The sequence below is a fragment of the Rhyacophila brunnea genome, unplaced genomic scaffold (assembly GCF_057557595.1).
Source record: "Rhyacophila brunnea isolate RB1 unplaced genomic scaffold, BYU_Rbru_1.0 scaffold_75, whole genome shotgun sequence".
Taxonomy (NCBI): domain Eukaryota; kingdom Metazoa; phylum Arthropoda; class Insecta; order Trichoptera; family Rhyacophilidae; genus Rhyacophila; species Rhyacophila brunnea.
In genome coordinates, this window is record NW_028233345.1 from 1,376,376 (window position 1) to 1,387,352 (window position 10,977).

The following is a 10,977-nucleotide window of genomic DNA, read 5'->3' on the forward strand; positions in this document are numbered from 1 at the left end:
CGATTTTATTTTTTTCTTATACATTTACAAGTTTTTCATATACAAATCAAATTATATAGAATATAAAGTGCAGAAAATATGTAAAAAGGATTCTTCTAGCAGAAAATTGTACAGATTGATTATTTATTTGGTAAAGGCTTACTTGTTTGATGACAACTAAATTATCTGGGATTTTCCAAAAAATATAGAATAAAATTAGATTGATAAAAGATGGTTACAATTGTGTATTTATAATTATTAGGATTTCATTTTTTGGAAATATAATAGAAAATATATGATACTAATAATACTATGCTTTGAAAATGAGTGTGCCTGCACTAAAAAATGTATTTTTATCATAAAAATATTTTGCATTTTATAGGTATTTGATCTTCGTTCAGCCTAGCGAATTATTTTTAAGATATTAATATTCTGTAACTAAAATATACACATGTAGTCTAAAACAGTATAGAAAATCCTTGAGACGCTAAAGATTGACCATAAAAAAATTCTATTCATAAGCTGATAAGTTTATGTGTTATAAAGAAGTCACTTTATTTTTTTTCCCGGATAAGCATTAAGTATCATATGTATTAATTTTATGTAAATTATCACTTTAAATTTCTTATTTGTGGTACAAGAACAAATAATAAACGATTTAAATTTTCTTATTAGCCTTTTTCATTTTTAGTATATCAATAATTTAGATGATTATATAGAGCAAACTGTATATACTCTTCTCTATCTCATTGTTTCGACACTATTACTTTTTACAAATTCTTCTGTACAAAATAATAAGTGTAATTGCCTTCCTTAATAATATTATCTGTGTATATGGCACTGCTTTCATAAAATTTACATACCCCTTAATATAAGGCATGGAGGTTGTAACCTGTTCATTTTATGTGTGGCAATATTCTTGTTCAAGTTTTAAAAATTTTTATTGTTTTTATATGTGTATTTTGTTTTCGTGATTTTCCACAAATATTTATAAGTTAAATATAGAGAAGATTCGATTTCAATAAGTGTAAAAAATTTTTCTTCTAATAGAAAATTTATATGATCGCGATTCTGATATTTTTGAGGCTACTTATAAATAAATCACACCTATTTATGCAAATCTGCTTTTCGTGAGCTTACATAATGTATGCTCACAGCTAACCTACACATTTGAAAACTATACTTTATTATGAGCAAAAAATTAATGCCCTTGATTGCCATACTTTATCTATGTTTCTAATTATGACGCAGCATTCTTGGAAAAAAAGTAGCCAAGTTATCTATTGTTTAAAATTGTCTTTATCATGTTTAATTACAAACTTCACTCGAAAGGCTTAATTCTATTCTATATAAAACAGTGAGCCAAATTCTGTTTCGATTTTTGATTCTAACTTCAAATATTGTAATGACCAATTCAAACACAGTAAATTTCTGTAAATTCTGAATAAATTTGTATATAATATTTATTTTATTATTTCAACCATTAGTATTTCATTTCCTTTCGTAAAAATACTTAGAAGAACTTATCTATACGGGTACAAATAGCAAGCATAAACTTTAAAAAAAAGACATTTTTTAATTTAATAACATCTTAATGTTGGAAAGATACTTTATACACTTTTGCGCGGTGTAACAAATAGAAAAAACGGAATACATAAAAGTGTGTCATTCTATTAAATACCATGAGATTAGATTTAAATCATTTATCATGCTTATTAAAGCCAGCAACCTTTAAAGGACAAAAATTAAATTCTCTATTATTATCATCCCAAAATATATAAAACTTAATTGCCAGAACATCATAGATTATATGATCTCTTAGTTATTTTGAATATTTCAGAAGTTCTCAGCTCTTATACATAGCTCTGCAAGTTAAATTGAATTGTGCTTTATGATTTAAAATATTGAATTTTCATATGATATAAATTTTTATATTTATTATAAGCTTCTCTTCCTTATAACACTATATTGTTAACGAAAAAAAAAATTCACCAAACTTGCATTTCTGAGTAATTCCATAGTTGTGTTGCTAATATTTACCAAAAATTTATCTTATCCCTTTCTTTGAATTTTTCTGCGTATATGTGTTTTTGATATTAGATTATTTTTCAAGTTTAATAGCTGTTATTGGTTAATATTTTTGAATTTCTATTTAATTGGCTCTTTTAGTTCCAATAAAGAATTTTTATTTATTTATGGGTTAATTTTCTTTTTATCGATTTTATCTATTTAGACGTGTTCAGCGTGTTGGGAATATTGCACATCCTCTTGATGCGTCTTTTGACACCTTCCTCTGATCTATCTTCATCAACTGCTCTTCTTCTCTCAAATGAGATGAGTTCAAGTGTCTTGCGGAGTGTGAGAGCTTGCATGTATGCTTCTACTTCGTCCGGTATTTTTAACTCCTAACATATTTTTTATGATATTTTGTGACCACCCCATCCCAAGTCATCACATATGGTATAATTCTTGTTTTGCATTTGTAAATAAAACCAAGTTCATTTGCCAAGATGTTATATTTCCTATATTTTTCATTCTGTTCCAATAAAGAAAATGTATTTTATTAAATTAAATTTGTGCATAAAAATTTATGATTGATGTGTTCTTTTGCTAAAATGAATTTACTTCTATACTAGTAGTTTCCTTACAATCCAGATCTTGATATTCTATTTAAATACAAGGCTTAATGGTCATATTTAGGAATAATTCTTCATCGGCGTGTATCCTTTAGCTTAAGGTTTTCTAAAGACTTAATTATAATTGATACGCAAATGTAAAATTGTCAAGGTCTATATCTAGCTTTTTATATAATGCGAAATTAAATAGGCTACCTGTAAAATCTAATCATAATAATTTTCTTAAGTATTGTTTCGTTTATATATGATTTCAATCTCTAGTTCAAAGTAAAAACACCAGAGAACAATAATTTGTGTTTTAAAAAAGAATATTCGTTCTGCATCGATTATAATACAATTCTAAATTTAGTTCATGCATGAAATCAGAAAAAGTTAGTTATATAATATAAATAGTTAATTTTATTAAATACATGCAATATTGTTGATGGTGTGATTTTTGTGCAACATCGCAGTTATAATATAAGTTTGTGTGTTTTATAGAAGGAAGAGACTGAATTATAAGCAAATAATCATGTTTAACTATTAAAACGAGAATTTTAGCTAACAATAAACGCAAGTTTTTTGATATTTAGTGTTTCAACTAATTTTTACATAATAAAAGTTTATATTTCATGCTGTATCGAGAATTGTAATCAAATAAAAGTAAAATTCTGCATCTTTATAAACATTACGCTTTAATTTCTAGATTTAAACAGAATAAAAAAAAACAAAAATTAGACACAGATCTGTTGTATCTTTATTTGGCAAAAAAAGGTGTTATAATCTTGCGAAAAAAGGTTTTCGTATATAAGGGGTTTTTTTCTGGACTAAATCATAAAAACAATTCAAACTGGCATATATAACTACAAAACATGATATATTATTCCCATGGTTTCTAGTAATACTAATTTATTCCTTAATTTGTGGTTATGCGACAAAAGAAATATTTTTTGAAATTGAATTTGGATTTTTTGACATTGAACTTTATAGGTTGTTCTTATATTTTTCTTTTGGCCATTTTATCATTATAAAATGTAAAAAATTTTAAATATATATATAAATTGTGTTGAAAACCCGCGTAAGTAAATATATGTACCATGTGAATTATAAGGAACCCCATGTAAATGGGTTTTGGACAAATAATTGTGTGAAGATAGCTTGTGTGAGTAAAACTTAATTGTTAAATCGTTAAAATGTATTCAAATTTTAATTAAAAAAATATATATGAAATGACTGTTCATTTTGGGTAATTCTGTGGATTTCAAACGATTAAAGGTATTCAAAAAATAAACCAAAGTCTTTTTATTAAAAACAGAATTTAGAGTAAAAATCAACAGATTATTTATATTTTTAATTCATATAGAGATTTACTCAAGGGTTAAAACATCCACGATATATAAAAACATCTTTTTAAATGTTATAATGTATAAATTGAGTTTGCTTGCAAATATTCGCAATTGGGCTAAATAATTTTATTCTTATTGGGATTATAAATCGATTTTTTTTTCTTTCCAACGGAATCGAAACTAAAAAGAACAAATATGGTGAGTTTAAAATCATTCAGTAGTAAAAGATTATTACACAAACTAATCAAAACTAGTAAATGGAACTTTTACGCGTTACAAAAAAAACATTCATGCAATATTTACATAAATAATCTGTGTTTTTTATTAGCTGATGAAAATTTATCGCATATAGATGTTGGTATTTACATAATATTTTATTTGTATTTAAAAAACTTTACTATTCGAAAAAAAACAGACTTCTGCCGTTAATTAAGGAAAATAAAAATAGTAGCTATTCAAGTGATAAATTTGAAAAAATCAAAACAAAGCTGATCCAATATATAAGGGATCTTTTATAAAAAACAATCAAAAAAATTTTAATTCAATTTTACAACTTCTATCTTTCATATTCTCATTTTAAATTTTTTTTTTCAATTTCAAATTTATGTTGTGATACTGAATTATGTTTTAAGCAGAAAAGTGCAAATATTAAACTATAATATAACTTTTTTTTGTTAATTAAATAACCAGACTGGCAAAAAGAGGAGGTTTCGATGATTTATAATAAAGTTGTAATTTAAGTGGTTATAAAAATCAAATATCTGAATAATTTATCCTATATTCTAAAATTTCGGGGCTCATTACTATGTTTTATTCATTAAGTACCATTATAATTTTAATTCCAACGACATGGTACAAACACTGGCGATATAAATTATGATACATCCTAATTCTTATTAATATAAATCAGATCGTTTCAAATATTAAATCTAAAGTTTGTAATAATATTAAAATATATTACATCAAAGCATTAAAACAAGAAAGTTTGAATATATGGTGTAAACATATATTATAATTTTATTTGATATATTGGAGATAAAAAACCTATACAGTAAATATCTGTATTTTTTATGTATATCTTGTGAATGTATTATCAATAAAAAACATTTTTAGAGATTTAATTATAAATATTCAAAACTCAGAATTGTACTTTGAAATTCGCCAAATCTATTCTTTTCTTTATTGTTTATTTTTGTAATATCATAATTTCTTTACAAGAATCGTAAGATTCTAGTCTAAATTTGTCTATTAATATTTATTTTCAAGTTTTTGAATATATAATAATATAAAATTCTTTTCTCTGATCATTTTATTTTAAACCTTGCTCAATTTTTATCATACTAATTTGATGAAAGTATAATATATAATGAAAATCTGCTATAAGTAGAATTAGATTTATTTTTAAGAAACAAAACAATTCGTTTAAAGTAATTAAATTATTGTAAAAATGCAAGAGGCATTGATAATAATATTTTCTTCTTGCAAAAGGTGCCAATTTTTAATACCATAAATAAATTCATGGCGACTTGCACAAAAATATTGTGCTAACTTTTATAAAATCTTTAGTTTTTTACATTAAACTGCTTAATAAATTTTAAATTTTTATATCGAATTCCACCATTATCTAAAATATAAATCACAAAAAAACGATTTTTGGTAATTATCGAAATTTTTAATGTGCAAAAAATATTTAGCATAAGAAATTTCGACTGATCGTGTTTTTTTCTTTTATAAAATTGGTTTTTGAAAATTCAAAATTCTGATCCTCTAATGTTTTCATATTGCTTAGGTCTTCATTTAAGATGTTCATTGAAAAGAAAGTTACCTAAAGGCTTTCTTCTTTAGTGTGTGAATTCGGTATCGATTTTAATGAGCTATATATTGAAAATCCTGTATTTCATCCCCTTCTTCGACTTTTTTTCTAGATTGACTAATTCTATATTGCCTTTGATTAGTTGGCAGATTATATTTTATTAAATAAGCGAAAAATTCAGATACAAAAAATAATTTTTTATATAGAAAAGATAGAAAAGACTGGTATTGGTGCTATATGAATAGGTTTCCAGAAAACATTCTTTATATTATTCATGTAATTCTTACCGGATTAGTGCCAACTGTATATACTACACATATTCATACCTAAAAAACATCAACGAGCGATTACATATATACAGATGACTTTACTTATTTTATAAATTTTCTTAAAAATTATAATTATAGCTTTATAAATTACAATAACATCATCGCGCTAAATAATAAAAAAGGTAAATATATAATTCGATATTAAATTATAGGCATTTTACCTAATAAATATTACAAAAAGGCAATAAAAATACAGCGATGATATGAAAAAATTCAAAAAATCGTGTTTATTTATATATTTATCTAAAGAATTTTAAGAGCATAAAAAGTGACACATAACGTGAGAACAATAAAAACTAAATGTTGCCATGCAAAAGAATTTTTATCTGATTCATATACACTTATTTTTAAATAATTTTTTTTCGGCTAATATGGTGGTATCATATTTAATTTTTGCATTTTTTCCATAATAACACGTAATAGAGTTTTAAAAATATATTGCGAATTTTAGGTTTCAGGATCTAGACCAAACATGAATTTTCTTTTTAATTTATAAAAATCAAATCAAACACTAAAGTCTTAAAATATTTGTTAATGTTTTGTTATATTACATAATTAAAAGATCTAATATTTTTATATGGTAATAATAGTGCTATTTCAAAAAAAAACATAATTTTTCGGGTATGTTTTCTTTTAAAATTTGCTCATCTGCACACTTATATGGAACTTGAATTTATTGTTTTTTATTTCACCGGCGATTATTTTATATATCAATATACTCTAAATTTTACTTTTTTCTTGTAGTTCAATTTTTTTTGATATTATTGGCTGTAAATATAGAATATTGTTTTTTCAAAATTTTTAATATAACATGAAAAAAATAATTTTTTGTATAATTTTAGATCTAGGTAATATATTAAACGAATAGGGCTTTATATACTGTCCCTTATTTGATTTTACTGTGATTGGTGATTCTATTTTATGAAAAATGTTCGACAATAAACCAAAAGAGAAATCTTGGGAAAAGGTTTTATAAAAAATAAGTCAAGTCCTTAATCCTTGAAAATATAAGACATTACATAAATAAATAAGTGTTCTAATCTTAAGATAAAATAAATTTGCAATAAAATAGCAAAACAATCAATTTCTGTGTGTTTTATTAGATCTCATATGTTTTTATAAAAATATTTAAAGATCGGACAAAGCCTGCACATATTATTCGTCAATAGAGCACGAACGTAAATAAAAATATCTTTGTAATATAATATTTATAACAAATTTAAAAGGTATCGTAATAATTCAATGTGTAAATATATTATTTAAATCTTCTTAATACAAAAAAAATCATAAAAAAAATTTTCCTCGGTGACTTTTCTTTTTTAAAAATACTTTATACATTTTTTTATTCGTGTTAAAAGATTTTTTATATATATTTTGTCATTATGAATGTAATTCTGTCGTAAAGACAGAGCAATTTAACACTATGGATATTTTTAAATCACCTAAATGGCAATTTCCAGTGAAAAACTCCCGATATGTTTTATAGTGTAGTAAAATAGAATGGTAAAAAAGGAACACAAGTATAACGATATGTGATATCAAAACACCAATGGAATTATTAGAATAGAAATTGTTAATTAGAAACTATAGAAAATGAACGAAATACCTCTTATTAATTAATTATTGTTTCCAATTTCATATTATACAAATTGTGTTTTGAATTAGAAACACCATATGTAGATGCTTCTTGTTCATTTTAGAAATTTAAAGGCTCGAATGTATTTATTATTATAATTTTCAATTTTACATCCTTAGAAAATTTATCTTTTTCCTATATGTTTTAATGCCCGTGTTTTTATATCTTTTATCTTAAATGTAATTATTCCTTTAATATATGAAAAGTCGGTCTTTTATTTCTTATTTACACTCTAATTTTTCTAATTTCCACTTAGTTTTTTTAAATCATAAAATTACCGGAATGCAATACGAAACTAACATTTAACATCCCTTTAGTGATAATAGAACCCGATTTATGGGCACAATTTTAAAATTAAATAAATTGATCGATGGGTTGAAATATACCAGGTTAATTTGGTAAGGTTGAATGCATTTCTTCGGCTCATATAAAAAAATGCCCAAAATATAAATATAAATAATTTGTATATCTCTTTTATATCTTTTAATGAGCAAAGTTTTTTTAAATCATTTGTGTTAGACTGTGCATTGATTAATATATTTGGTAGTGTTCATGAATTGAAGAAATTTCAAACTCGCAAATGCGTTATGTCAAAATATTAGTCTATAATTATGTATGTCAGATAGATTGAGGATCTATTTGTTTGATAAGCAAAATAATAACACTTGAAATTAAAAGTGTTAAATTCATATATCCATTCAACATATTTTTTATTTTGCTTTTTTTATCCAAATCAATTAAAAGACATACAAAAAGCGTTTAAAACATAGAGATGAAATAAAACTATATGAGTCTTCGGAGACCTTATTTTTCTCTATTTATTTTTTGCATTTCAGTTTAATTACCGAAATTTTTCTAAAATAGTTCATCAATCGTAATATTCATGTGTTTACATGATTAAACCTTTTTCAATTTATCACTTTATTTTATAACGACCAGTATTTAGAGTTTTCGTAGATAAATGAATAAATAGGATAAAAAATAAGTATTTCGATGAATGAATCCATTGTTTTTATTTTCAAAATTAAAATCCAAGAAAAAAAAAACATATATTCAAGGCATTATTTTACACCTAACCGGGAATCTCCACATATTGATCAATTTTCTCAGATTTCTTAAATATCTCTGAAACTTTACCTCCGTTGGGTGCATTTGTTCGTGAAGTATTTTCTAGATTTTTATAAAACTCAATGTAGTTCTTTTTGAAATCTCTTTCTTTACATATTTCGTCGCCAAATTCTTTTATTAATCTAAGAATAACACCGTTAGACCACCCGAATCCTATCTGAACTTCATATTCTCCATTCGCACCTTTTTTCTTCGAGTCTTCACAATCATATTTTTCATAAAATAGATTATTATTGCCTTTTTTATCGGTAGAATTCTTGACTATGTCATTATAAAAAGATTGTGCGACATGTAGTGCCATTTGTCTTAAGTTATTTTTAAGCAAAAATTCTATGAAAAATTGTTGGTGTGGAGCCCAAACATTTGGATAATCCCATTGTTGATCCTTGTTTTCCTTTTGACTTTTTGCATTACTCATTGTGTTTAAATCATATTCATCTGATAATGAAGTCGCTTTGGTATCAGTACTACCATTTTCAGGGTCTTCTCGTGAAGGGTCGAAATCAACATTTTTATCATGCCCACTCACGGGGATGCCTCCTTCATATCCAAATAACTCCTTTTTATAAAGATTAAGGATTTCGTAGATAGTTTTATCCCCAGGTGGTTTTATATCAACAATCATCGGCATAACGTTGGAAAAATAAAACCTAGTTTTCGTGTGGGTATTTTTCATGAAATTATAATCATACCAGGAATTTTCATCCCAAAGAACTGCATTTATTGCCGTTTTTCGTTCCTCTGCTTTTTCTTTATAATAATCAGATTTTTGTTTATCATCTAACTTTTCAAACATTTCTCCTAACAAAACTTCATTTTTGTACAAAATTGAATTTAAATCTACAGGTATAATATCATTTGTACAAATGGTATAGATATTTTCACCATCCCTAAAAAACCGTGATGAAAAATCCCATCCCGATTCAGCTGAGGATTTTAAATGAGAGAAAAGATCCTTTTCTATTTCCTTGACTTTATTCCGATATTTTGGATTGAAAACACCAGACTTAATCATTTCTTTAATCTCTGCAATTTCAGATTCATTTTTGATGTACTCGAATGCATCAATATTTTCTAATAATTTTTTCAAAGTGTCCATATCTTCTGTTAAAGATTCAGGCCTTGGATAATTTGATTCGACACAATATATGTTAAGCTTGTATTTTTTCTCTTCGTACTCAAATTCTTTGACTCTTTCCTCCATCCAGAACTTATATTCCGTTTCTAATGCCATTAAAATTCGAGGTAATTCATTTATGAATTCCTCCTTTCTTTTATATTTGAAGTAAAAATCATATACTATTTGTGTAAACATTGGTGGCTGTGATCTTTCCTTGTAATATTCTCTTGTTCCATTTGGAATAAATCCAATCTCTTCAATTAAATCCACAAAATTAAGAATGCTATTATAAACGGTTTTTTCCATTTCACAAGCAAGCATTCCATCATTTATCCAATAACTATCCCAATAGTAAATCTCTCGAAATCTTCCACCGGGAATAACAAACGGATGTTTTAGATAGATGAGGCTCGTTGTAAACCCCCTTTCATTCAGTTTGTCTTGTTTATTTTGTTTATATAATACTTTCCATAGTTGATTCAAGGATTTTACTAAATTCTTTAGTTCATCATTCTGCACATTTTCAAATTCAAAATTGTCCATTTCTGTATCGGGAATTTCAGCCGGCTCAAAATCTTGGCCAGCCTTCAAAAAATTATCTGCTAAGAATTTATTAAAAAGTTCTACTGTTTCTGAACAAACACAATCTTTTTCATGACATTCATCACATTCTTTGTTTATATTGGAACAACGATCCCTATTTGGATTCTCTTCTACCGTTAATATTCTTGTATTGATATCATTGCTCGACTCGGGGCTGGCATCTTTGGTTTGTCTTATACTAGCTCGTTGAATATATTTTATTGGTATAACTTTTGGCATCAACAAATCAATCTCTAAATAACACATTTTTTCCACACCATTGATCAATTCTTCAGCGGCTTCTTTTTGTGATGTACTTGGTATTTTCGAAACTAGTTCTTTGAATTTGAAAGTTATTGTGTCGAGATCATATTTGCATGCTGTATCAACAAATATCTTTGAATCTTCTTTCTGCATAAAGTACTGCAT

General features: G+C 25.4%; 1 protein-coding gene across 1 annotated transcript; it reads right to left on the reverse strand.

The window, feature by feature from the left end:
• Positions 1-8,790: 8,790 nt before the first annotated feature.
• Positions 8,791-10,509, reverse strand: LOC147064323 (trehalase-like). The gene is made up of 3 exons (XM_085958492.1): positions 9,849-10,509; positions 9,372-9,596; positions 8,791-9,044 (listed from the first exon to the last, which is right to left on the reverse strand). The coding sequence occupies exons 1-3, from the start codon at positions 10,507-10,509 to the stop codon at positions 8,791-8,793; spliced, it is 1,140 nt and encodes a 379-aa protein (XP_085814618.1).
• Positions 10,510-10,977: the final 468 nt, after the last annotated feature.